The following is a 25109-nucleotide window of genomic DNA, read 5'->3' as shown; positions in this document are numbered from 1 at the left end:
GCACAATAAATATCAAGGAAAACAAAATTTAAACAATATGTAACCAAAATGTAATATAATTACATTACACAATTTTCTTTACTGCATGAAGAATAACAAGAACTCAAGAAATGTTTGTGTAAGATAAGAAAAATAATCAACTAGGCAGTGTTGTCTATACTTGCATAATAATATGTTCTGTATTATATGTACAAAATAACCATGTATGTGAATTTTTAATTAATTAAAATTACAAGATGTTAAAATAAGCTAGTTGTTAAATGTAAACCTCAATTGTCAACTGCCATTTTTTAATAAAAGCAATGCATTTCCAATTTATATATGAATACTATTAAAAGGACTTGTGCTACACTTAGGATAGGGTTTGATTTAGGGATTTCTGAATAAACAAAGAACTAAATCTCTCATACATTTCTTTATTGAAGTGAAATGTTACAAGAGTGATACACAAATTGTTTGCTAAATCATACACTAGTTGCAATACATCCTTACAATATCACAGCCTCTTAACAATACAGCTACATCCATAGCTTTACACTATCACAGTAATAAACAAGGTAGGTACACAGAAATAAGTCAACATCCTGCTGACCTGTTTCTGTGTACATCCATACATTGGCCAATTCAATTGTGATTTATGAACACAGCTGGTACAGTGGAGACTAATAATAGCCACGATATAGGGCGCTCAACACAGGTAAGCTCGCGCTCTACGTTATACATAACAAAAGAGTATTATAGTAAAGTGAAAAAGTGACGCCTTAAGTTTGAGACTCGAATGCTCACTGATAAACAATCGTCGTGTAGGCGTCGGCACGACGACGTGTTTCGCAACCGCGACCCGAGATATTCACGCTCTTACGTAATGAAAGCCAGTGAAAATATTTGGCAAAACAGCTGATGAGCGCGTGACAATATCAGCTGTTTTAAGAATACCTGGTAGACGGCCGCCTGGGGCAGGTCCAGGCACACGGCGCAGCACAAAATTCCTCCCAGTCTGTGCTCAAGTTTGTCCGAGGTCTCTCTCTCCGAGATCATTTTACGCTTCTTAGCAGATGGGCCCTCGTCATCTTTTGTGTCGGCGGCCTCCGTTTCCAGCATGGGCTCCGTGCTCTCACTGGAGCAGGGCATTGGCTCGCTAGGCGGCGCTTCAGCCATTGCCCAATGCGATGTAAACAAAATACAGTATTATCAAAACACGAATATGTTTCCTGCGTCACAGCATCAACTTCAAATTAATCACTCACACGCAAACAAAGAAAGAAAACTGCGTATTTGATTTGCTAGTGTTGTTCTAAATTATATTTACCGTTACCGGTAATTATATGAATATGTATTTTATCAGTAGAGAATCGATTTAAAATTAATCGAATGTCACACTACAAGACCGTTTCCAGAAGGGTCACAGTTCACAGTCACGTTAAGTTTTTTGCCCCTGGTCCTGGACTGGTAGTTGGACTACGCAGTTGGACCACGGGCAATGAACGATTTTATTTTAGCTCTGACGTTTGTCGTTTTATTTTTTGCTAGGTTGACATTTCTTGCTGTCAAGTGTTTTGGTCTTTTGGGTTTTTCTGTGATATTGGTAATTATAATTGTCATATCATGCTTATAACGTGCTCAATAATGCTCACAGTTTACTATATACTAGTCAGAGTAGCGATGCGCGACTTTGAATGTTACTAATACTAATCATTCGAATGGGCAAATCATTCGCGAAGTCGAATCCAAGCACAACCATTAGACTCCAGTCGAATGATTAACTACCGAATGCCCCTGCCATTCGGTCGGGTGCACGAGTCGATTGATTATTACATCGGAACACCTCATTCATCACGTCCATGCCACAAAATATCTCTGTACCCGTCACATTTACAGTGTTTATCATATATCAGAGAGGGCTAGATGATCACGAGCAGAAATGCTCTATGGAATCTATGGATTAGTACTAATTATTAGTAATGAATGATCATTGAAATCATTCGAATACGAGAACTATTAACCTTACTTGGGCTAGGTGGGTTAGGGGGGGTGAACCCCTAGTGAGGCCAGCGGGCTCTGGACAGGGACTCCGGAGCCTGGATTGCACGGCCTCACTCATCTGGGGGGCGGGTCGGAGGACAACCGACTCGCCCCTCCGTTGGCGCGGGAGCCCTGGCGCAAGCTAGGGCGGTCGGGCGGCGTCGTGGTGAATGTTCACCGATCCCGAAACCCGGGGGGGTTTTAGTGGGCCCTCCAGTCTGGAGGGAGAGTCCCCACATAACCCCTGAGTCTCCCTGGGCTCAGGGGTATCCATAAAGATTTCCCCCTCCTCAAAAAAAAAGGTGGATTAGGGGGTGGGTGAGCGTGTAAGTGAGTTAGGGGGTGGGTTCGGCGGTGGATTAGGGAGTGGGTTAGGGCGTGGGTGAGCGTATGAGTGACCGAATCCCTCACCCCCTAACACACCCCCAACCCACCCCCTTTTTTTTTAATGGGGGAAATCTTTATAGATAAATAAAGAAACACATAGAAAACGCATATTCAAGAACCCTGAATAATAAATATTTTCCTTCCACCCGGAAAAAAAATATTTAAAAAAAATCTTTATAGATTACCTAACCTAACCCACTCCCAAACTCACCCCTGTCCCCCCCAACCCAAACCCTAACCCATCCCCATATAAATTTATCATAATTATCAGTTTTAATTGTTAATCAAAAATTTTGAAAAGATTGAAAATTGATTAATTGTTAATTGTAGATATACGTGATTAACGATTGATCATTGTCAGTTGCGAGAACCGCAATTAACAATTAATTTAATTTAATTATCGCAACTAACAATTGATCAATCGTTAATTGCTGTTTCGCAATTGTCAATCTTTAATTGCCAGAACAATTAAATTTTGCCCAACACCGTTTTCAACCACTCGACACAAATGTTTCTTCGATTGTTTCGACAAAACATTCGTGCATAGCCAGCACGATAGTGTAAACGCGGTGTTATATAATAAGACATTTCTTCGAGCACCTCGTACCTATCGCTAATAGTTTCCGTTATAGAAGATTTTGAAATTTGTATGGCGGACATCTTATTTATTTGAATTTCGAACATTTTTTTACATCTGGTGGAAATTGCCCAGGGTTAAGAAAATGAGGATAAATTTATGTGTTTAAATTCAATTTTTTCGACTGCTTTCTCTGAACACAAACACGCAACGGACGAAACCGTGAAGTCAATATGACACGAGCTTGCGTTATAGACAATTAAGTACTTATTCATACAATTTCTAATATATGGTACATAATTCCTTCCAATTTTAGTTTATCATATTTCCATCTCGGTTTATCTCAATAATATCTTTGATTTTTTTGCTGTCTGTTTCTTAACCTTATTATTATTTCCTTTATGGTGGCCACTAGGCTTGTGCCAGTATCAGTTTTTTATGAATAATACAAAAATTATGGCAATCATCGCCAGTGTCAGTGAATAAAAAACATCCTTATTACAAAAAGCCTTAGAGGGTGGAAACCATAGTCTAAGCAAAAAGCTCACACAGCTCTTCTTCAGCCCGTCAATGGACTATTTCACTTGGTGTTGGTTTTTTCCATCCTTAAAGTGTTGGCACAAAGTAGTGTCATTTGAAAAGAGTATATTCAAACTATTCAAAGTCAATCTAAATTTCCTTTTTATTTTATAGGTTTCACAATTTGGAAAAAGTTATAAACAATGACAATGACTGTAATTCTAGTCGTGAAAAGCCAAGAACAAAGTCATTCTAGGCAATGAGAATCTTTGGTCCAATGGCGGGCAGACAGACGGGCATGGTGAAACTATAATTAAGGATACCTAGTTTGAGTACAGAACCTGAAAACGTGGAGAACAACGGACTCAATGACAACCTTTGATTAAATAAGTGTTTTATAATTTAATACTATTTCTTAAAATACTACTTAGCCATGGAAATAGAATTATTAATGCATTGACTTACAAATAAATGGACGACGGGTCTAATACAAAAACCACGAAAAAAATGTCCCAAGTCAACCTATTTAAACGTAGTGACATGTAAAGGAATATGAAAAAGCTAAAACGTTGAATTTAAATTGTAATCTCATTGCAGTACTGCCTAATTTTGCTTGCAACAATTGAAAGGCGCAAAAAACACCATATTCAGCTTCTACTGGAAACTTATCAAAATGCACCATATGTAGCTTCTAGTGAAAACTACTTGAACACAGGTATAATGGAGTAGTCAGAATAGATAGAATTCTCGTACCCGATTTCTCGAGTAAATCGAGATTTTTTTTTAAAACCGTAAAAAATCAGCTCAATCAACTATAAACTAAATTTGAACTTTTCTAAGTTGTTCTAGCCTGGGTGTTCTGAGTTATGCCCCGGAACAAATTCCATCGTTCGTTGTCCCAGGTTTAATTCCCAGTAGAACTAATTTGGGAAATGAACTTTTGTAAATTGGTTCTGCTCTGGGATTCTGTTACTCTGCTACTCATGGGAAGTATGTTCAGAGAGTTCCTTAGTTTCAGACCAGGTGATTGTCTTACAATAGAATACCAAGACCAGAACCATTTAGAAAAGTTAATTTGTTAAGTTGATCCTACCGGTATCGAACCCGGGAACTTCTCATCCAGTGCCCAGTGCAGTGCAAACCGTTAGGCTATCAAGGTTGTACTATTTGTATTATTATGCATTGTTTGCATGTGAAAGCTACAAATTGCCTAAACTTTAAAAAAAAATCCTATTTAATTTGCACTATCAGTCTGCTTCAATTACCTTCTTTGTTTCTTAAGGTATGATATTTTGTCATTCATCCAACTTTTGATTTTTAATGCATTTTGGCGGCGTAAGATGTTCTCTGTTAATACTTGTTACTTTCTTCTTATGTTCAAGCTATGTTTCCTGGATAAATTCCTGTATTCTCTCCTTTCTATGCACGGTTCACTCATTGATGTAATCACATACCAAAGCTTTAATATTATGGTCTTTCATCAAGCTTGCATCAGCTCTGGTGTCCTTTCTTTTCTTACCATTTTCTTAACCCGTTCGTGCATAGTACTGAATTTATACTGCGCTCAAAAACGTCACCATTTTTCGATATGCCGTAGTGCTTACATTGATTCAATATAATTATTACGGTTTATCACTGACAATGGTTGATTCCGTCAACAGGCATAGTCGTACTGCTCATAGTTCTTGCAAATGTTTCTTATGCTTGAAAAAGTAAGACTATGACGGTAGTATAGTAGGTATTTGCCGTTGTGAGATTGATTGCGCATGAGAAACGCTTTCCAAAATAAACACTTAGGTACTAATTAATAATAATAATTATAATAACTCACACACTCAACATTGCCCCGCATTAGGGAAACCCTGTGTCGCGGGTGCCATGGACACACATATAGACAACCACAAATTGCACCCAAACTCACGAGAGAAATAAATGTAGGCCATACACATATTTCTCCCAAAAACCTAAAAAAATACTTTCGGAAATATGGATGTTCATACAAACGTTATTTCGGGCAAATGTATTTTCGGTCTTCTGATTCGTAACCCCGAGCCATAGAAAGAGTACAACACTATTTGAAAGTATTACTAACATGTATTAAAAAATATTTTAATAATAACATTAGCATCAAAGCGACTCTATGAAATTTTTGTTCTAAATATTTCAAACGCTTGTGTTTCAAACAATTGAAATTGAGGTGATGGGTCTCATTCAGTCTTTTACGCAAGGAATGAGTCGGAAAGAGACAGTTAGCTATTTGATTGGTTTGATTGCTTTGTAATTTCTATTTACGATTAATTTACATATAAATTAAATACTATATATACTAGTGCTTAAAATAACACTTTTAAATGATAACTATGATAACACAATGTAGTACTTACTGACAATATGATATACCATCCTGTTATTTCACTTTAGTTGAGTAATTTTTACAAGGTTTTACCACACAATACAGCATCATTGACAAGTGTGCTGTCAGTCGAACAAACGAAGACTACAGCGTGATTGACGCTCTGTATACGATTTTAACGCCCTGTAAGTTCGGACACTTTTTAGTGCGGACCCGACGTCCATTTATTTGTAAGTCAATAAAAAGTATTAATGTCATATTTTAGGTTTTTTGGGTAGAGATCCAAAAGCAGAAATGACTGTGCCTTTAGTCCCTGTGGCACTGCTAGTAAGTGGCTGCTGCAGAAGCCCTGGTTGTTTGATTGTAGGTTTAGCACCCACATTCGGTGCTGCCTGATCCCACTTAGATTTCCTCTTCTTCTCATCATCACTCTCTGGTTTCTTCACTCCAGTGATAAAATCTATTTTAGCTAATTTCTCTTTCTTCTCCTTCTCTCGTCGATCCATCTCAAGTTTCTGCACTCGCGCCAACTCTTCATAGTATGACTCTTTACCCCATTTTAAAGGATCATATATTTCTGGCGGATAATTTGTGTCCAATTCATTAATGTCACAAAATTGTATCAATTTCTCATAAATGCTGGGGTTCCGGAAGTTTTTTTTATCTTGAATAATTTTGTTCATGTCCAGGCCGTCAGTTTGCATGCGACTGTAGAATTTTGCAATGGTCTCTTGCAACTCCTTGGGACACTTGCCAGGAGGTTCAGGCGGTATCGTGACACCGTCCTGCGAGTCGTCAAGGTCAGACCGTGGCACGGCCTCGTCTGTATCCGTATCCATAGATAACCGTCGCATGTCATCTTGATTCTCTGGAGGTGGTGACAGCTGCTCCTCGTCCGAAACCATTGTGTCATCGATGTAAGAAACAAGTCGCGGCCTGGGTGAGACAGGCGCCGAGCCAGGCTTGCTACTTTCGCCCGTATTTTTAGGACTTGTAGGAGCTGAGAGCGTTACAGTAAGCATGTCTTTATCAGGAGATTGTTGTTCTTCGATAGATTCCTCACCTTCGGAGTCCGTGTATGTTGCAGTGAGTGAAGCGAGTGCTTGAGATGTCATGATGATGTCCGCTTTTACTTTCTAATTCACAAAATTATAATTACAAAACAAAACAATTTGCCACTGAATTATACGATTCAATTATTTTTTTACTTTTATAGGTTTTGGCTTCGTTATACAAAACAAAACATAACCCATTTTCCTTTTTTTTTTTAATAGAATTTTAACGGTTTTGGCGTCAAGCCATACGAATTTGATTGACAAGTACTGTTCTTTCAAGATTTGAAGCCATAAAAAAAAAACTTAAACTGCAACGCGTCAAAACGTTCCTTTTTTCAAAATTTGTTTTATTTTGAGCTTGCCATATCTTTTTAACTTTTTGAGCTTGCTTTTTCATATCCACAGGGTATTTTGGATTAATATCTTAGTATATCGTTGTATCGTGTAATTAATGACGTCAATAAATATTTGTTGAGGATTTAGCTAATGAAATTGATTTTTGTCGAGTTCTGTTAAAATTAAAATGCAAAATTCCAACGAACATAGGTACGATGAAAGAAACGTACGAGTCAATTTGATTTGATATTTTGATGGTTGAGTTGACGAATGATGGGGGTGTCGAGAGTATTATAGATTGTAGTGCAGAAGAATACTTCCCCAGTTCCGTGTAGTGTCCAAATATGAAATAGTGGCATCAGTGTGGCTTATGTGACGTGGAGTCGGTTACTTGGTTGATGCCGCAGGAAATATGGCGACGCAGCCGAGCGATTACACGGAGTTTCCCCCTGAGGTGATATTGAAGCCCCAAGCGCTGGTAGCGCTCTCGGGGCTTGACACCGTGAACAACGCTGTGCACCGCGCGATATGGGACGCTTTCTCCAACAATCGCCGCGCGGATCGCGCACCTGTGCGTTTTAAGCTGCTGCCCAACACATTCGAGTTCCCTGTCGTCAAACCCAAAAGGAACTCATACGAATGGTACATTCCCAAAGGGATATTAAAGAAAAATTGGATTCAAAAGCGAGTCACGCTGATCCCTGCCTTAGTCGTTATATTCTACGACATGGAATGGAATGACCCACAGTGGAATGAAAAGATTATTGAATGTGCCTCTAGAGTTCAGTCTATTCGGGCGGCGATAGAGGGCCATGCTACTCGCGTCGCTGTGGTAGTGGTGCAGAGTGGATTGTCCCCTCCTCCCTCCGAGTATATGTTAGGAGCAGAGAGAGCGCAAGCATTATGTGCTGCTTGTGAGATACAATCAAAATCCCTATTTGTACTTCCACACAGTGACCATTTAATGGGCTACATAGCGAGGTTGGAGAATGCATTTTACGATATAGCACAGAACTACTACCACCATGAGACCAAGAACATAAAGCAACACAGAGATCATCTAAATAAGACTACACACCAGTATCTATTTGTTAGACACCAATTTAAGCTGGGCTACTTAAATGAGCTGAAGCAGGACTTGAGCACTGCTCACAAGCACTACATGCATGCTTACAACAACTTGCTGGAGACTAGAACTGTAGATACCAATTTACATGAAGTGAGGACAGTAGCTGGATTCATCAACTATAAACTGTGCAAGCTGTTGTTTGCTTTAAACTTGCCTAGAGATGCCATTGCTCAACTGAAGTCTCACATAGAGAGATACAAGAATAGAGTAGGACCTACCGAGCTGCTGTTTGAGCACTATGCTTGGATTGCTAGACAATATAGTGCCTTTGGAGAACTGTTTGATGAGGCAATTCGTGCAGGGCTTCCAGCTATACAATCACAACATCCTGGCTTCTACTATCAGCATGCAGCCCAATTCACAGCAAAAAGAAGGCAGGCCATGCGATCAGTGTGTGGTGAAGCTCTTCAATATCCACCACCACCAGACCCATTGGAGGGAATAATTGAGTATTATGGTCAGAGGCCATGGCGCCCGGGTCGGCTCAGTGCTGATCCACATGATCCTCAGAAGGAACAGGCTGCAGTATTAGCACTCCAGTATAATGAGAGGACTTTCAATCACTCCGCAATGATAGTGAGTTTCCTTGGCTGTGCTATTTCCCAATTTAAAACATTCCACTCACCTAGAATGAGGAAGCAGCTTGTGGTGGAAATGGCCAATGAGTATTTTTATTGTGCTGACTATGGAAAAGCTCTCACATTGCTTACCCATATGTTGTGGGATTACAGAAGGGAAAAATGGTGGTTCCTTGCATCACATGTTCTTAATCGAGCATTGCAATGTGCCTATCTGTCAGCTAAAATTCAAGATTATATTCAACTATCAATAGAAGCACTGTCAAAAAATATACAAGTGCCAAACAATGATAAGGAGCGGATATACGAAAATATAATGTCAGTTTTGAACATGAGCGTCCCCTCCCCGGAGCCAGACTTGCCGATCTCCTCACATAACAAAGCACTGGAATTGTGGCAAGTTGCAGTGGAGAAGGAACCACTCACAGTACCTGTGGATATGGCTAACATTTCCAGCTTTGTGGAGGTGAAGCCAAAGTTCAGGCAGTCAAAGTATAGAATGGATGAAATCATAGAAGTAGATATATATGTCAGACTAACATATGCAACAACACTTGAGGTAAAGAATGCGTTCATGACTGTTTCTAGTCATACTGAAACTATTGATATCCCAGTATCAGATAACACCAACAACACAATTTTACTTGAAGGTGGGAAAGTGAAAAAATTTTTGTGTCAATTTAAATCAAATCCTCTAGATAGTGGGTCTGATTTACATATCAAGAATGTCTCGTTTGTGTTAAGTTCAGATAGGAAGAGAAAGATTATAATGAATTTCAAATTGGAAGACAATAAAACATCAGAGTCGGTCACACATCCAGAGCTGCTACATTTCATCCTGAGTCCTAAAGCTGACTATGAGTTTGATTGTATTGTGCCCTTGACCACAGCCTCAATTACAGCAAGAGAGTGTAGGCTGTCTATAGAAGTTTCAAACAGCAGTCCTGCACTTCAGGGGGAATGGTTTCCAACAACATTTACTATTACTAACAACGAAGAAAGCTCTGTGTATGATGTGAAACTTGCCCTGTCTCTACTGAGCTCTCCTGATAACCCAAATCCAGAGACCGTCACTGAACTCAGTCTACAAGAGGGTGAAGCTCAGAGCCAACCATTAAGAATACCAGTAGGCAGTATTAAGAAATCTTCCAATCACTGGACAACTTTCTATTTGAAGACCAACAGAACAGCAACCACCACGGTTCAAATTAAAGTATCTTACATAATAGACCTGCCGGAAATTTTAAAGTTGGAATGTGCAAAAGATTTCACAACAAAAATAACAGTGATAAAGCCATTTGAGGTTACAACAAATTTTGTGTCTATGAATTTTAGGCCAACATCAAAGTGTTTTGTTGATGACCCATTTATTGTAATGCCTCAAATGAAAATCTTAAGCCCCTGGGAGTTGCTGATAGTAAATACAGAGTTGGAGGTGATGGACTGCTTCAAATATGGTGACAATGAGAAACCACCATCATGCATAAAAAATGTGGATGTTGCTGAAAAAAATATAGCTTCAGATGCTATCTGCATACAGGCCAAGTACAAACCAAAAGATACCCCAACAAGAGTTGGCTTGTACAATATTACATGGAGAAGAAAGAGCAATCCAGAAAGGCATTGTGTGATGAGTAGCACTCCTCTTTCTGGTCTGCTCATAGATGAGTGTCCAATAGCTATTGAAGTCAATTATCCAGAAGTAGTTCAACAGCTTACATCAGTTCCTCTTAAGTGCACTTTAATTGGTAAATCCAACACACCTGTTAGACTTAGCCTCACTGTGGAAGGCACTGATGCTTACATGTTTTCAGGCTATAAGAAGTTGTCAGTCACAGTCCCTCCAAGGGACAAAGTGCAGCTCTGCTATAATATTCACCCGCTTACCGCTGGCAACACCACTCCCCCTAGATTAAAAGCCACAGTGCTAGGTGATGCTTCATGTCAAGATGTTGTTACAGAAATGTTTGAAAAAGTATTTCCTCAAAATATATTTGTTATGCCGAAGTACAATAAATAAACTACATTATTACAGGTATCTATTCCATTTGGATTTGCAATGAATATTGTAAATAATTTGAACAAAGTGTAAGTTGTTTTGTATGTATATGTATGTAGAGTTACCTTATAATTATTTTAAATATTAAATTGAGTTAAATGTTTCCATTGTTTTTTATTTCTATGAGAAAGAAAAGGTAGAGCAAATGAAGAATCAATATTTAGTTACAAAAATTTTATTACCATATTACAATTTATAACTCTAATCCTTACGGAGTTCAAACTTCTCTTCCTGGGTGCCATTAGCTGTGATCATGAGTATATAAATGCAGTCACCTGTGTAAATGTCTCTTTCTGCAGCGCTTATGAAAACATCTTTGAGAAGGGCTAAAGCTTTATCCTTGGGCAGAGGAGCCTCCACAACATTCTGCATGTTCTTCAGTCCAATTTGATTATCGAGTAGTGGCTGCAACTGCGCGCCGGCCGACCCTCCGGCTCGGTAGTTGGAGCGTTCACAGTGCCCAATGGGATCATACGAATAGACACAGCCCTTACCTTCCGAATCTAATCCTGCGAGAATGTTGGACACGTAATAAGGGAAGAAACGTTTGTAGTACAGCATAGTAGATAGCATCTGAGCGACGGCGGGCGTCGACATCGGCTTATTGTGCTCGTGCTCGTACATTTGCATGCGCGCCTGCAGGAGCCGTGTGAGAGTCAGCGTGTCGCACCAGCAGCCAGTCGCGCCGAGTACCGTGGAGTCCGACAGCTTAAACAACTTCTTTTGCTCTCTCGTGTAGATGGAAAAACCAGTACTAAGACGAGTATCGGCTCCGATCACAGCGTAGTCTTCGCCGGCAATAGCCACAACGCTGCCTCCATTATCAGCGTATGGCTCAAAACCAACTTGCTTCGCGCCAGGAACTGCATATTCAGGGAATTTACTTGTAAGACCCATCATTTTCTTCTAACAATTTCTATTTTGTGCCTCTATTATTGAAATAATCGAATGACATGCACAAAATCGTACTGGGTGCTGTGCGTCATTGTCATTTTTTCTTTTTTTTTTAATTTTCACCCATTTGGGTAGGCAAAGTTTTTACCATACAGCCTCTTCATAAAAATTTTATCTTTCATTGATCTAATGGCAAAGGCGACCAGCGCCTGTTCTGTAGTTTATTTCTTTCAATTTATTTCATAAGTCATGAAGGGTAGATGATATTTGTATAGGACAGGATAAGCTTCTATGTTTTTTAATAGGTCTGCTGTTGAGCGCGGGATATCCTCGGGTTTGCTATATACTTCCAGCAGGTCATCAATGAGGCTAAGGCGTAGTAAATTGAAGGATATACAGTTTAAAAATATATGGTCCAAAGTTTGATCAGCATTATTGCAGTAGGTACATATTGGAGAATCAATAATACGCATGCGATGGAGATGAGCATTGAATCGTGCGTGTCCCATTCTCAATCTCGATAGTGTAGTAAAAAAATTTCTTTCTCTTGGACAGTAATTATTGAACCAGGGATTTCTTCCAATAACACGATTAATGGAGGCGTACCAAGTACCTTTTCTTGCCAGGGTGATTTGCCAGTCTTCATTCCACTGCTCTAATAACCGTTTTTTTTAAATAGGAACTAAATCTGTCAAAGGTATGGCAACATCGTTAATAGGGCCAGGGCTGCCATTGTCGCTGTCAACGATAATCTTCGCCAAGTAATCTGCGTTTTCATTTCCTGAAACTCCAGGATCGCTTCGAGGGCAGTCGGAGTTGTCCTCTTGCAGCCGGTCGTCGCCATGCAAGCGAATCTTTGGAATTTGTCCAGCTTGTCGGTTGCGGTCGTCAGTTTGGTTCGTGGCCACCATACTATCGCGCCGTAACTGATCATGAGTCTTGTCACCGCTGTGTAGAGCCATAGTGTTATCTTGGGTGAAAGTCCCCATTGTTTACCTACCATTCTATGGCACTGCCAGAAGGTGATAGTAGCTTTTTTAATTTTGTTGTCCAGATGCTTGTTCCAATTCAACTTGTTGTCCAGTATTACTCCCAAGTACTTGACTTCGGTTGATATCTGTAGTTCTGTACTGAAGAGTTTTGTTTGTAAACATTACTAGTTCCGCCTTTGTTGGGTTCACCGATAGTTCATATGCCCTGCACCATCTTTCCACAATCCGGAGTGCAGCTTGTGTAATGTCGCAGACTATATTGGCATAATTTTCGTACCAGTATAGCTATGTCATCAGCATATCCTACTGTATAGAAATGTTCTTTGTTCAGTTTAATGATGAGGTCATTTACGACCATGTTCCACAGCAGAGGCGACAGTACCCCTCCCTTCGCTACTATGGCCCATGGGGTCTCATTTGCTGTTGTTTTTATTGTTCTTAGTTTTAGCATGTTGCTAATCCAGCTGATGAGCACTTCATCCACTTCGTGTCTTCTCAGTGCTGATTGTATGCTGGAGAAGTTGGTTTTATCGAAGGCTCCTTCAATATCGATAAAGGTGCCTAGGCAGATTGCTTTGCCTTTGAGGGCCTCTTCTATCTTGCCCACAACGGCATGTAGGGCCGATTTAGTGGATTTGCTTTGACTGTATGCATGTTGGTTTCCGTGTAGTGGTATGTTCTTAAGCGCTCCATCCCTCAGTTCTCTGTCACATAACCATTCTTATATCTTCAAGAAGAACGATGGGAGGCTGATTGGTCTGAAGGACATCGCGTCAGTATAGTCGTTTTTACCTGGTTTGGTATAAATATCACTTTTACCTGTCGCCAGCTGAATGCTAGACAGGCCTGAAAGATGTTGACCAGGTGCTGGACTAGTGTGTCCCCGCCCCTATTGTAGGAGTGCGGGGAATACGCCATCTTGGCCCGGAGCTTTGTACGGTTCAAAGGTGTTTACTGCTCACTTTGTCTTTTCGTATGTTACTACTTGTTCAGCGTATCGCCAGTTATGGAGCGATGTGTTGTAGTTCATTTTTTCGCACCTTTCGTCTTGGACGAACCCACATCCCGGGAAATTTGCTTCCAGTAGGGTTCTCTCCGTGTCCGCAGGGGAAGTTGTGTATGTGTTGTCTATTTTGCGTATTGACCCTAGCTCAGTTGAATTTGAGTTGCCGAGGACTTTCCTTATTCTGTTTGCTTGTGCACATGACGTGATGTTCCCGCAGTAGCCTCTCCATGACGCGGTGCTCCTGAACCGTATGCGCTTTTTTAGCTTGGATTTGGCCGTCTTGTAGTTTTCCCAGTTCTCATCCGCGCATGTGTTCATTTCTCTATTGAAGCGTCTCCTTACCCTTCTTCGTAGTCTCTTAAGCTCAGGCCCCCACCAGTGTTGGCCTTGCCGCAATTTACGTTCGGTTTTTCGGGGATTCCGTTTCGGTTGTTGTTCTTTGGTGGTTGTTTCTAAGCTGAATCTTATCCATCTGTGGTCCGAGAAGGACGCTTCTTCGGACACGTAGCAGTCTTGGACAAGATTTACAGGTCCTTCCGACGCTAGGGTTAGGTCTATAATCGTCCTGCATCTTTTATTTATGAAGGTTGGTACTGTACCTTTATTAAGGATTTGAAGGTTTATTAATTTAAGCTTAAAAAAATATACTTTGTTTTACTATATAAATAATAAACCACGATAAAAAAAAATATTTATCCACATTTTTGGATAAATATCGAGTAAAAATGGATAAATATGGATATTTATCCATATTTATCTTTCTACTGAGTATTTATCCCCAATGATATTTATCCATGACCCATCTCTAGGCACGCTTGGTTTTCATACAAATTGCTGTACTTGCGGCGTTAGTGATGAAAAGAACAGTCTTTTCCCCGTCAGTCGAAGACAGCTTCGGCCTCGTCGTCGGCCTTTTAAAAAACCTCGCCTAATTTTCAACGCCTCACGACTAGTCTAGTCTCTTAACCCTCAAGTCTTGAGTCATAAGACTAAAACTGAAGACTAATTCGAGTCGAAGTCTTTTAACCCTAGGAAGCTTAAAAGACTTATTACTTATACATATTATAACGACTAAAAAAACTAAAACGACTTAAACGATTGGCGCCTCATAGCCTCTGGAGTCGCGAGTTATGAGCCGTATGGCGTGCTTTTATTCTACCCACAAGGTATTTATTTTACGATTTTTATTATAAGTAAATAAACGTGATTATTTACTACATACTGTTTACGTCATTTTTATTTATAACTTCGGGTTTAATAAGACATAAAATAGGTATAAATCCTTTGCAAACAGCTCGAGTCGTTTAAGTCTTTTGAGTCTTTTGGTATAACGATTGAATGTTATTAATAAAAACTGGAACCCCTAGTCTTAATTTTAAGGTCGAGCACTGTAAAATGGGGTCGAGTCGTTATAAAACGCTTTAAAAGACTGAGTGTCTTTCATGACTATGCGACGTCTAACTAGACATATATCTGTGGTGACTTCAGTTTGAAGGGATTACAAACACAAACGTGTGTTTTGTACGGACGGCACATCAGACTACAAATTCTTTTTTTCGAAAATCGCTTCCAATGTGACGGAATAAGATACGCCAATGTGTAGCTTGATGTGCTGGCGTCTGTACTAAGACTATTTTTTTCTATCCTCTAAGGTTTTGTATGCATCCTCCTTTACTCTCAACTGACTTATAAATTTTCTATGGACTGTATCTATCTCTATTTCTCATATATCTGTATACTTCGATGACTTAATTATTTATAGTAACTTGAACAGTGAAGATTATGCGATTTAAGTGAAAGTGACTCCCGCCGCATAAAAGACCATTGTAAAACTTCAATCATGTTAAAAACACTTTAATCACTGAAATTGTACGGGTCACGTACAAGATTTAGACGCTGAGTTTGCGCCCTACTTTACGTGAATCGACTGATTCACTTTTTATTACAGTTTTGTTGATTTAATAACTCTGTCGCAATCGGTCACATAAGCATCCATATAATAACTTGTATTTAAACAAAAATAAACTTTACGATTGTACGTCAACTCTATAACTTAACTAACTACAAACTACAACTAACTTAACTACCTACAATCAAGACGTCAAAGCCCATACAGAAATGTTGACGTTGTTACACGAATTTTATTGTTACAAGTCAGTCTATAATAAAAAACTAGCACGGCGGCGCGTGAGACGCGAACGGATCTCTGCTATCTTTTGGTACGAAACGCGGGAGGCGAGGAAGCGGTGATGTACGGCGGCCTAGAGGTGGGTAATAAATAACGTCACGATGAAAAAATCACAATGATCCGCCGTCAAACAGTATCACCGTGATTCCAAAGTCACATAGGTGTTCCTCCGTTCCAGTAGCTATCCCCGTCACTCACAACACGACATACGTATTTGATACAATGTGCGATCTCCGTTCCGTGGTGACTGAGCGCGCCATTTGTTGTAGTTCTCTTCAAATCGGGCTATTTCGGCGATGGGAGTGAGTGAGATAGGATGACTTTCTTTGCTCAGTCACAAGGGTCGTAGGTGCTTATTACTACTAGAAAGGGCGGATGAAAAAAATCTGCAGCAGCTACTATAAACCTATTTATTAACAAAGTAAAATATTTTTGTATATTTTTTTATTATAGGAAGACTTGGTATTTTATATTTATGTATGATCTACTTTGTGTATTCTACTAGAAAACATTACACTTTATTGCTATTTTTAATAATCCAAAGATTCGCATTAAATAAGTAACAAACAAAATTACATTAAATACAAAATCAACTTTTTGAATGGAATTGAAACTTATTATAAAGGGAGTAAAAACTTAAATCAATCTATAAAAAACGGCTAGAAGTATTAGAAAGAAGCCGCTGGCTAAAACCGTATATCGCTATGTAAGTTATAGGCGTGACAAGGTCACGGAAGTAACAGTCGTGACAAAATCACGGTGATCTATCACCGTGATTTTTTGGAACCGGAACGACAGTCACGACTATAGAAATGTCGACAGTTGCTCGCTTCGAGTCAGTGTTGGGCAAAATTTAATTGTTCTGGCAATTAAAGATTGACAATTAATTAATTGTCAATTGCCAAACAGCAATTAATGATTGATCAATTCTTAGTTGCGAAAACCGCAATTAAGCAATCGTTAATCGCATATATCTACAATTAACAATTAATCAATTTTCAATCTTTTCAATGTTTTTGATTAACAATTAAAACAGACAATTATGTTAAATTTATATATATGGGGGTGGGTTAGGGGGTAGGTTTGGTGTCGATTAGGATTTTATTTGCAATTGAATTAATTTTTTAACCTGATTGAATTTTAATTGATGAACGCTCAACACTGCTTCGAGTGCGGGTTATTACGGCGTTATACTATTTAGATAGCCCGAACAAGATACTTAAGATAATTAAGAGAAAGTATAAACATAATGTTGTAGATCCACAATTGAAAATATTTAATGAGGATCCCAATAATTAAACGAAGACATGGCTCAAAGGACTTGTATCCAATCCAAAACTCTTAATTTAAAAAAGTACAGCCGTTTTGTTTTGACAGTTGACATGACAGCTACGGCATCCTGCCCTACGGCTGACGTGTATTTCAAGATTTCGAAGCGGACGCATTTTCAAATTAATTTAAGCAAAATGACTTCCCTAACTGCTGTAATTCCGAAATTATATCAAGAATACACCATTAAAACTCCCAAGAAGCTGAAGATCATCGATGCGTACCTACTTTACATTTTCCTGACTGCTGTGATTCAGTTCGCATACTGCTGCCTTGTCGGCACTTTTCCATTCAATTCTTTCTTGAGCGGGTTTATTTCCACCGTTAGTTCATTCGTACTTGCAGGTAATCATTTACGGATTCTCTTATTTATTGGAAAAAACATAACCTATAACCTTTATGGAATATTATTCAAGGAAATTTGCCTTGGATAATTTGATTATTTACGTAGAAACCTGTTTCTTATTGCTTTACCGGTTATTTCAGTGTGCCTACGACTGCAAGTGAATCCTGAGAACAAAAATGAATTCCAGGGCATCAGTGCGGAGCGTGGCTTCGCAGATTTCATATTTGCACACCTCGTGCTACACATCGTCGTTATTAACTTCATAGGATAAATTAATTGTATTCTCTTCATTTTTAAGAAATAAATTGTATGGTTCAATTCTGGTCTGTCTTGTTATTAATTCACTGTGTTGTGGATGAATTTAATTTTGCAACTGCTAAAATATGCTATTGTCACAATAAATCAGATAATGTTCATGAAATAAATAAATGGTCGTTTTGAGGATGATTGCTATTTACATAGGGAGAAATAATAAACTAATTGTATTTATATTGTTTTTTTTATTTTGACTAGTTATGAATTTATTTAAAAATCATTATTGAAGGAGTAACAACATTATTCCTACATTTATAACATTGCAATATTTTTCAATGATGTTTTAAGTACCTCATTATTACAACAGCGGCAGCCACCTAAGCCTGAAGTAAATTGGCCATTATTTAGCAAACATAAGTACATCTTGAGAAAACTTAGGCCCCATACATAATTAGAGCGTGGGCGCGGTTGACGACTACTTTCGTAGACGCTGTCTCGCCGCACTAGCTCATTGTGGAACGCATTTGCGCGATTCCATAGTTTGATTCTGATCCGTCGCAAACTTCCGTGCCCTTCCATTCCGTTCCCTCATTGCGGGGAGTGCTTCTACATAATGGACAATAATTTGCGTGTAAGAGGACCCCAATGTAAAGATGTACAAACACTTCTAAAGTCGCCATCGATATTTTGCTGCAAAGCTACGCGAGAGGAATTCACTCCTCTGGCAACATCGTTGCTGCGGCGGCTTTGCTACTATTACAAGTTGTTCAATCTAAACGGTACACATCAATAAATAGTGTTAGATACAAACACTATTTATTTATGTGTACCGTTTACTTGTTTACGTTTATGTGTACCGTTTGCTAATTACAGTTATAATTAGCAAACACGATAATTACTTGTCGTAACTATGTCTGGATAATACTTTTTAAACGTTTTTATAATTGAATAAAAAAATATATTCCTCAAGTCGAAGTACAAAAAATAAGGTGCTCTGTGAGTGTTCGCCCAACGCCACGACGGCACGACGCCTATACGTCTCTTGTGAAGCTGTGCTGAGCGTGAAACGTGATATTGTCTCTACTAAGGGCTAGCATTGTCTATCTATACAAGTCATACAATTAAAGTAGTAATAAAAATATCACAAGTGTGAATATAATAAATTGTGGGCTATTCTTTTAGTTTAATAATACTTCAAACAAAAAAAAATTGTAAGAAATGAGAATGGCGATTGGAGCTATTAGATAGAGTTAAGAGAAAATTTCTTGCAGAAGTTCCCTCATTGGAAATAGTACAAACTATTTACAAATCTGAATGGTCGCCATCACGAAACAATGTTAAATTTTGTCTATTAAGTACACCGTCTAAGTGCGGGCCACTAAATCTTACCCGATGTCGCGCCCTGCGCCGGCGCAGTGTACACCCGATCTTTCCGTTTAAACTACGCGACAATTACGCTTTATCTCCTTGTTAACCATTTCGTTTTACGTAAAGCATTGTAAAAAAATCTTTAAAAAATACTTAACTTATTCACATTTCACGTAATAAACGGAACAGTTTTAGATTCGTGCGTACTGCGAAACAATTCAGATTCACGTCAACCGTCTCGTCCGTATCTCCAAATGTGCACTCCGGACCGTCCGGCACTCGGGACCGTTTACATTTTTAATTTAGCGCACAGGCACCGCGACGCGTACTTCATAGCGTAGAAGATCGTAGTCCTGTTCGGCGGGAGCCGAGCGCGTCGAAGTACTCGTAATTTGATTTCCTTTTAGCCAGCGGAGGACGGAGCGACGCCCGCCCGTCGTCGCGACCCTGACGCGCCTCGGGTCACTGTGGCGGGGGCGGGGGCGGGGGCGGGGGGCAGTCAACTGGGCGCGGCGCGGCTGGTGGAGGGCGAGGGCGGCGGGCCGGCGCCGCGCGCCAGGAACCGGCGCCGCGCCGCCGCCAGCAGCGCCTCCTTGCGCCGGCGCAGCGCGCGCTCGCGCAGCTGCGCGTCCGCGGAGAACGAGGGGGAGCTGTCGAGAAACGCCGAACACGGGTGGGGGTTCCTTCATAAACTTTACCTACTCACGTATCAGAAACTCTCTATAATGTGTTCAAAAACCGCAAATGACGACCAGCACAAAGGTAAACTATTTTAACAGACTTCAAAAAAGGAGGTTCTCAATTCGATTGTATGTTTTTTTTCTTTTTTTTTTGTATGTATGTTACGCGATAACTCCGGTATTTGTGAACCGATTTTCATGATTCTTTTTCGTTGGAAAGGGGGTACTTCCATAGTGGTCCTATTTCATTTTGAAGGAAATCATCCACCTCTAAGTGTGGCTGTTCACGCATGAAGATTCATTTTTATAAATAGCGCCTGTATGTACGAATACTCTACATCAAAAACAAAAAATCTGGGATCTAATGATACAGAAAATTTTACAGGCATGGGTATGTTGTGTGTATGCATGCATGTATGTATGTACGAATACCCTACACGCCTAAATTTTCTTAAGGAGCAATTATTTTAATCGTTGATTTTGTTCTCCAATTTAAGGCGTTTTTCTCTCAATATTCTTTTAGTGAGAACTGATATTTATTATCTCCAGGGTCAACTCCTATATAGTGGCGAATTTAAAGATATTTTAATAAAACTTAGCAAATAGACGTAATTTCACTTTTTTAGTACTCTGTACTGAGATTATGTTACAACAAATTTCTTATCTGTAAAAATGTTATTGCGTCATATTAACATAGAATTCGATGATATTATTACATTCAAATTTCGAACATCTCTGGAAAACAAAACAATTTGATTTGGACCTCAATTCTAATATCAGTCGAGATGAAGTTTTATTTGAAATGAAATGAAATTAAAATATGTCAATGTCAATATCAATAAGTCAATGTCAATAGCCTTAGACTATGGAAACTAAAGGACATGTTACGTTGATATATATAAATCAGACGTTATATGTATATGATGCATTTCGACTTCGAAAACATAAACATATTATTGTCTTTGTTTAACTATTACGTGCCGTCTTAAGCCAAAAGAGATAGCATTACATTGGTCTGTGTCAAACACGGGAATCGAAAATTCGTAACGTCATTTTAAATGCCAACCGTGGCCATTTCAAGTACATGAGGCACATGATACCGTTGTCAAAGGGAAGTACATCAAATGTCAAAACAAATGTTTTCCAAATGTATTATTGAATTATTCACATGTATTATAATTAAATTGGACAAAAATATTGACAGTGAGAATAATTAGGTATTAATAAAAATGCGACGCTGCAGCATTAAAGGATGCGGCTTTAGAAAAACTGCAAATCAATCGAATGTTACATTGCACAGGCATGTGTTATTTTTTTGTCTATAAATCACACAATAGCCCGAATATTTTATATAATTAGACTTATTTAAGTAGTTTATTTATAAATCTTGCCAAATTTTGCTTTTGTTACTTTAGATTGCCTGTTTGTTTGTATATTTTGATGATTGTTGTTAACGATTATTTTGAGATAGTGTTGATCTTGTAAGCATACATATTATCGATATTCTGTTATTAAAATAATTCACTATGAGGTTTTTATTGTTTTATTATTATTATTTCAAGTTTTCCTACAAATGAAAAAAGGAAGAAAGAATGGTTGGAAATCATAGGACTGCCGAATATAAACGTTGGATCAAAGACCATCTTCATTTGTTCGCTTCATTTTGAAGAGTCAAATTTTAACAGAACTTTAAATGTAACTAGATTACATGACAATGCTATTCCATCATTAGGTTTATTGGTAAATAATTTTATGTTCAATTTAGATTAAACAAGACTCATTTACTAGCTATTCTCAGTTCCTGAAAACAAAATTATCCACTCGTTTCTGATTTTTCCCAATGACAACTCTAACTATTAAAAATGACTATTTTTTTTAAAGCCTGCAATACAATGACAACATACCAACGTATAGACAGCCTATTTGCCTTGCCTTGCCTTGTTCGGTGTCACTCGCCTAGCTGACCGAGTGAAGGCGAGCGCCAACGTGTATAGAGTTCATTCGGCTTATCACAAACCAAAGGCGCTCGACCAATAGCGTTCACACGTTAGTCCGTCCGCATATGAAATGCATACTGGTTTTATAACTCTATTCAAAAAAAAAATCAAAACACAAAATAAAGAAGTATATATTATATATCAACAAAATGTCATGTTGTTCTGTTTCTGGAATAATCAGCATCCACCACGTTCGTTTTTGTCATTTGTTTTTTGCAACTTTATTGCGGGGATTTTATCGTGGGGAAAAGCTAGTACATGATAATTGTTGATTTCCGATAATTGATTTTTACAACTACTTCCATTATTTCTGTGTTAAAATTGCTTGATAGATTCATTTGCTTAAGAAAGCCCGGGAATTAACGGGAATACTAGAATCCGCAGAAACCTGAATAGACTTGTACTTGACGGTTAGTTAAAAGACGTTATGTAAATATGTACTAAAATGTAGGTTAAAGGCGTACCTCTTAAAGTAATTTTTATATTTTATTTAGTAAGTACAATTAATACTACGTAATGTTAAATACAAGTAAAGTAGGTATAATTAAGCAAGAATGCGCATGTCGCCAACAAACTGCACAGCAGTTTGGTGACTTTTACTAAATAAGTTCCCAGTTGTAATGTTGAAAAGAATTATTTTTTGAAGTTTAAAAATGTGTGTTGACATTTATAATAATATACCACTCGAGATTAAATTATCAGACTTGTGTTTGTTTAGGCATACTTTGGTTACAGTAAACTAAAGAAACAAAAATTCAAGCCATACATTTGCATGTCGATAATGACTTATCGATAGATTATGGTACAACACTAAAGAAATCCGCCATTTGTAACTTTCAAATTTTGGTAATATGCACGTTGATTCTGTACTTAGGGCAGCTCCTTTCTTTTATTTTTTTCCATCCTCTAAGTCAATAGCAGACAATTTTGACAATTTCACACGTTACTTGATATCGACCGATATGATAGTTGGGGTCGATTCTAGTTTGTCTATGAATTAAAAATAAAAACTACGGTTGCGTGACATGCGCGAGAAACGTTTTCGTTTGTCGCCATTTCGCCAGTCGTAATATGCGGTTGTTGAACACATCACAGAGCTTATAATATGTGTGTAGATAAAGCAGTGTATGTAACTGTACATAATTAGGCATTAAAACACTCGTGAGATGTTTTTATGACACTCTCCTTTCGGCTCGTTTCATAAACCCACTCTCGTATTTCAATGCCTTTCATCAGTCATATAAACTACTATTGGATTCTATTTCAAAACGTTCATTTCACTACTAATTCGACGGTCACTCACTCGTGCGAGTCGTTGCCGTGGTCGCGGTCGCGATCGTCGTCGCCGTCGTGGTCGTCCGCGTGGTCGTGAACGTGGTAGTCCTGGTGGAGGCGAAAATGTTGCGCGCCGCGGGCGTCTGTGGTCGCGTGCGGGCCGGGCGCCGAACGCTGCGCAGGCGTCGCTTCTGCAACCGTCTCTCTTGCTGCATTGAGGAGGTTATTCCATCCGCAAAGGTATCAAGCGCCGACATGTAAACGTGCCTGTCTGTCCACCGTCGCAAACGTCGCGGTGGCGAATGCGGCCTCGGTATCGAGTGCCGAGCGGATATTTGGAAAGAATGTTTGAAAAGTTAAGTCGGTCTATCGAGGAACCGTAATATAATTATTTTTATATAGGTAACCATTAATTTATAACTATTAGTTATTTTATTGTTGAATATAAAAAAACCTCTTTTTGAGCTCTAGTATAAAGATATTTGTCCAAAAACATTCCTAAAATACAGGTACACATTTACTTAGTGTAGGCATCGCAATTACACATCAGGTTCTAATATTCTAATGTATATATAGCTTATGAAGATTGTATAATTTAGATTCCTTTATTAAGGCTTGTTTTAATACTAGTACAGCTTTATTTACGTGAAGACGGGAGTCTTCTATCCCACAAAATAAAGATAACATAAGATGCCAGATACGCAGAATGCCAGATTCTCAGAATGTCAGATGCCAATGTGACTGCCAGAATGTCCAGTAGTGGACGTCATTCGGCTGAAATAATGGTGATAATGAAGCGGGGGGGTTCGACGTTTTATTAAAAACAAAATGTACTATTCCTGTAACTATAAATAACTGGTGGTTTCGTACATTGGCATTTTGAGAGCGTGACATTGCGCGAATGTGGCGTCCTGCCCGTTTGGCACAAAGCGTGAAGCGAACCTGCGGCGGGGGGCGCGGGGGGCGCGGCGGGCAGCGGCAGGCGGCCCTCCAGGATGTTGTCGGCCGTGAGGTCGGGCGAGCGCGTGTCGGCCAGGTCCTGCAGCAGCGCGCCCAGCGGGTACTGCGGGAACAGCGCCTGCAGCTGGCGCGCCATGGCGTCGAGCGGCGGCCGCGCCGGCGCGCGCACGCGCGTCACCTCCACGCTGAAGCTCGGCAGCCACGACACGTAGCGCGAGCCTGCGGCAGGAGCGGCTGCTCAGCTCGTCCCTCTCTTCCCGGCCTCCTTCGCTGTCCTCGCGAATCGCACTCGCAACCGCTCCCGACACACAACACGTCCACGCAGCTCACGCCTCGCATACGTCGACTACCCTTTTCGTACCACTCCTTTTACTCTTCTCCGAAGCGACAAATTGGCTCCGGCCAGGAATATTTAAGAGCTTTATTCAACTCCCAAATTCCAATTTTCAAAGTTATATAATAATTTAAATAACTAGTAATTTCGAACGCACCCAGAAAATTGATATTTCGATGCCTTACTCCCTCAAACTCGTATTTTATACAGAGAACTTTCTATTTATTTTAAATTTCTTATCAAGTCCCAATTTGGATGCATTACTTTAAGAATGCCAGTGTGCGAATATAAAGAAAATGTGATGCGAAATGAGCTTGTAAAATTTGTATGTATAAATTTGTTTTTTACGATACAGCGGGTACCCTTTATTTGATTTAAGACACGAGTTTGAAAAAGTAAGACGACGGTCCGACATTCATTTAACGTTTAGTCTACAATAATTTCAGTCTACAAATAAAAAAAAATAAAAA

The 25109-nt window shown here is 39.2% G+C and overlaps 6 protein-coding genes across 6 annotated transcripts in view; 2 read left to right on the top strand and 4 right to left on the bottom strand.

The window, feature by feature from the left end:
- The window catches only part of LOC113230790 (cysteine and histidine-rich protein 1 homolog), a 4625-nt gene extending 3136 nt beyond the window's left edge, over positions 1-1489 (bottom strand). Inside the window, exons 1-2 of the mRNA XM_026464879.1 lie at positions 863-1489; positions 593-647 (exon numbers count right to left, since the gene is read on the bottom strand). Of these exons, the coding sequence (XP_026320664.1) occupies positions 593-647; positions 863-1158 (351 nt within the window). The 5' untranslated portion in view covers positions 1159-1489. The remainder of the gene's footprint in view (positions 1-592; positions 648-862) is intronic.
- Positions 1490-5707: 4218 nt separating this feature from the next.
- LOC113230740 (SAP30-binding protein) lies at positions 5708-7030 on the bottom strand. Its single transcript, XM_026464817.1, has one exon. The coding sequence runs from the start codon at positions 6971-6973 to the stop codon at positions 6113-6115; it is 861 nt and encodes a 286-aa protein (XP_026320602.1). The 5' UTR covers positions 6974-7030; the 3' UTR covers positions 5708-6112.
- A 540-nt stretch (positions 7031-7570) lies between these two features.
- LOC113230738 (trafficking protein particle complex subunit 11) lies at positions 7571-11106 on the top strand. The gene has a single exon (XM_026464813.1). It carries the CDS (start codon positions 7662-7664, stop codon positions 10974-10976), a length of 3315 nt encoding a protein of 1104 aa, XP_026320598.1. The 5' UTR covers positions 7571-7661; the 3' UTR covers positions 10977-11106.
- Positions 11107-11183: 77 nt separating this feature from the next.
- LOC113230741 (proteasome subunit beta type-1) lies at positions 11184-11988 on the bottom strand. Its single transcript, XM_026464818.1, has one exon. The coding sequence runs from the start codon at positions 11913-11915 to the stop codon at positions 11217-11219; it is 699 nt and encodes a 232-aa protein (XP_026320603.1). The 5' UTR covers positions 11916-11988; the 3' UTR covers positions 11184-11216.
- Positions 11989-17472: 5484 nt separating this feature from the next.
- LOC113230742 (dolichyl-diphosphooligosaccharide--protein glycosyltransferase subunit DAD1) lies at positions 17473-18235 on the top strand. Its single transcript, XM_026464819.1, has 2 exons — positions 17473-17769; positions 17911-18235. The coding sequence occupies exons 1-2, from the start codon at positions 17478-17480 to the stop codon at positions 18039-18041; spliced, it is 423 nt and encodes a 140-aa protein (XP_026320604.1). The 5' UTR covers positions 17473-17477; the 3' UTR covers positions 18042-18235.
- A 1657-nt stretch (positions 18236-19892) lies between these two features.
- The window catches only part of LOC113230789 (E3 ubiquitin-protein ligase AMFR-like), a 32516-nt gene continuing 27299 nt past the window's right edge, over positions 19893-25109 (bottom strand). Inside the window, exons 7-10 of the mRNA XM_026464878.1 lie at positions 24667-24701; positions 24288-24539; positions 23374-23554; positions 19893-20043 (exon numbers count right to left, since the gene is read on the bottom strand). Of these exons, the coding sequence (XP_026320663.1) occupies positions 19893-20043; positions 23374-23554; positions 24288-24539; positions 24667-24701 (619 nt within the window). The remainder of the gene's footprint in view (positions 20044-23373; positions 23555-24287; positions 24540-24666; positions 24702-25109) is intronic.

The sequence above is a fragment of the Hyposmocoma kahamanoa genome, unplaced genomic scaffold (genome assembly GCF_003589595.1).
Source record: "Hyposmocoma kahamanoa isolate Upper Pololo Valley unplaced genomic scaffold, ASM358959v1 64, whole genome shotgun sequence".
NCBI lineage: Eukaryota > Metazoa > Arthropoda > Insecta > Lepidoptera > Cosmopterigidae > Hyposmocoma > Hyposmocoma kahamanoa.
The sequence above is the reverse complement of the archived record's forward strand: the minus strand, read 5'-3'. Positions and strand labels throughout refer to the sequence as shown.

Excerpts from the sequence above, each read along its gene's own strand:
- LOC113230741 (XM_026464818.1), bottom strand. The coding sequence starts at position 11,915 with ATGATGGGTCTTACAAGTAAATTCCCTGAATATGCAGTTCCTGGCGCG.
- LOC113230742 (XM_026464819.1), top strand. The coding sequence starts at position 17,478 with ATGACAGCTACGGCATCCTGCCCTACGGCTGACGTGTATTTCAAGATT. Across the intron at positions 17,770-17,910 it reads TAGTTCATTCGTACTTGCAG|TGTGCCTACGACTGCAAGTG; the intron begins GTAATCATTTAC and ends CGGTTATTTCAG.
- LOC113230738 (XM_026464813.1), top strand. The coding sequence starts at position 7,662 with ATGGCGACGCAGCCGAGCGATTACACGGAGTTTCCCCCTGAGGTGATA.
- LOC113230740 (XM_026464817.1), bottom strand. The coding sequence starts at position 6,973 with ATGACATCTCAAGCACTCGCTTCACTCACTGCAACATACACGGACTCC.